The 2,500-nt window shown below is 34.2% G+C and overlaps 1 protein-coding gene across 4 annotated transcripts in view; it reads right to left on the bottom strand.

Annotated features, from left to right (window-relative positions):
- The window catches only part of LOC105347650 (B-cell lymphoma/leukemia 11A), a 36,776-nt gene that overhangs the window by 17,540 nt on the left and 16,736 nt on the right, over nt 1-2,500 (bottom strand). For all 4 annotated transcript variants that reach the window (XM_011456806.4, XM_011456807.4, XM_011456808.4 and 1 more), the window contains exon 2: nt 624-1,016. In XM_011456806.4, coding sequence (XP_011455108.2) covers nt 624-1,016 — 393 coding nt within the window. The remainder of the gene's footprint in view (nt 1-623; nt 1,017-2,500) is intronic.

Below are 2,500 nucleotides of genomic sequence, written 5' to 3' on the forward strand. Positions count from 1 at the left end.
TGTTTTTGTCTGGCTGCGCATTACTGCGCATGCGCAAGGAGCCAGCACTACATCCTGAAGGGTTATGTTGCTTAGAAATATATAATTTTTCAAGTGAAAGATGCTATCGCCAGGGATATAAAAGTCAAAACACAGATCATTAGACCACCTGTTGCGCGCGATCTCTCGTCGGTCAATATATCTTTGGCGAAGTAAGTTCAATATCCTACATGAAGCACGGTTATTCAAAAGAGCGCCAAAAGTACGCTTACAACATTTAAAACAGCAAAGTGGTAACAGGACCACTTCCAAAATGTGTTGAATTTCTCAAGTATGAACTAAATAGTAAACAGTTGTTTGGTGTTTTTTTTTAAAGCGCATTATATCATATTATAAACGTTAATGATAATTTTTTATTAAAAAGTTGATAAAAAATTATATTTTATTCTCTTTATACTAGTATATAGGTTGTTTAAAAAATAATTTGTTTGATTGTATTTTAAAACATGCAAACTAGCCTTTTGTTCCGGATGGAAAAAAATTAAAACAAGACATACTAGTATTAAAACTAAATACTGGTGAATGTTGTAGTCTCAAGGCAGGATAAGAAAATAATTATTTATCAATTTGTGAAGAAGACCTACCAGTGATTTCTGTATTGCAGCTTATGTCATTAGTAGAAGTTCTGAAAGGCGACCGGGCAGAACGGTCCCTGTCGGAGAAAACATTAAAATGGGAGTTGTCATCTCTCAACTTGGCGTCCTTCAGTGCTAGATTGGATTCTGAGGATGGCCTGGGGGACAATCGGCTCTCCATTTGTTCTTTCCTAGTGATCGGAGCTGAGATGCTGGTCCGTTTCGAGCTGATGGCCAGCGACTCGGGGTCCGGGTCCTCCCCATCCTCGAACTCGGATGTCTCGACGTCTACGTTTTCTTTGTTACATCGGGTGACTTTGTGGCGGATGAATTTGATTATGTCTTGTAGGGGGAAGTTCGTCTGACACACCCCGCACACAAGGAGATCATTTTCTTGTTCCACTGAAAATAAAAAGGAAATCATAAATAAAACATTACAATTTAAAGCTTGAAACATTACAAACATTAAAAGAAAGAACCCCCCCCCTCCCAAATCCCTCCCCCCCCCACACATAAAAAAACTGGTACCCCCCCCCCCCCCCCCCACACACACCTCTTCCCCAAAAATTGAAAGAAACCGTAAAAGAATAACGAAAAAAACCTATCCAACTCAACATGAAGTTTATATAATCATAATTTAATAATTCTAAAAATATGCAACCATATGAAAAGAAATGTAAAACATAATAGAATATTATTTTGAAAAGGTGTTACTATTAAGTAGTATTGATGGCAACGAGGAAAAAATCAATTCTGGAGCGATTTTATGGAATGGTCATATAATATTTAGTTCCATAGCCTCCACCTTGCTTTGAGGATTTAGAAAATGACAACTCTCGTTAAAGAAGATTGGATACATAAAATAATTGGTGACTAAAAACGAATCCTCCCGGAATTAAAGATGATTATGTCATCAAATTCTACAAAGAGCAGGATACGTCACATCTGATCAATAAATTCTATAGACCAAGAATCTATGTAGTCATTACTAAACTACGACGCGGACTTCAAGATACCTAAGGATATAGAGATCATTCTTCATACATGATTTGATTTAATATACAAATAAAATGTTTCTAATATTTTGCTATTAATATTTGAATAAAAAAAAATTGTTGCCATTTTGAAATTATATAAAACGAGCTACTTCATGCGATTCCTAACAGAGTGGATAATAAAACATTTCACACAACGTAACAAAAATATGTCAAACATAAAATCAGTCGGTTAGAGTGACTTGGTTTTTAATGCTGAATGAAACATGGAAGATTTAAATAAATATATCCATTTCTTTTTACATTACGGTACATTACAAAAGAAAATAAGATTTATATTGCAATAGTTTGTTATCAAAATATGCATTTAGGTAGTTCAATTCCCTTTTTTCACATTTGATTATTATTTTTCAAACAATCATTATATTTTGTTTGACAACGTTTTTTTTGCCAAGTAATAATCAAAACGTTAGATTTGTTCAATTCAAGACTTATATTTTTTAATATTAGACTTTCTTAACTAGTATTTACTAATCATTAAAATAAACTTCACCTTAAAATCATTCAGAAAACTAAATTGTATATTTAAATTCATCATGTACAGTAAATAAAATGATTACACACACGAACGAATTGCAACCACGGGTGTTTGACCATTTATTTTTCCTTCAGGTACCTCAACGTTTGGGAAAAGAGCATGGAACCTTCGAAAACAGCAATATTGCACAAGGCTTATCAATTGGTTCTTAGGAAAGATAAGACTGGTCTTAATTTCACATTTTGGCAGAGTGCTCTCACCCAGGACGAAGAGCAAGATGATGGAGCATGGCGTTTTGGAAACCAGGATTTTATCAGCAGCATCTAACCAATTCTCGAATTTTTTGGCAAAAA

This window comes from Magallana gigas, chromosome 6, assembly GCF_963853765.1.
Source record: "Magallana gigas chromosome 6, xbMagGiga1.1, whole genome shotgun sequence".
NCBI classification, from domain to species: domain Eukaryota; kingdom Metazoa; phylum Mollusca; class Bivalvia; order Ostreida; family Ostreidae; genus Magallana; species Magallana gigas.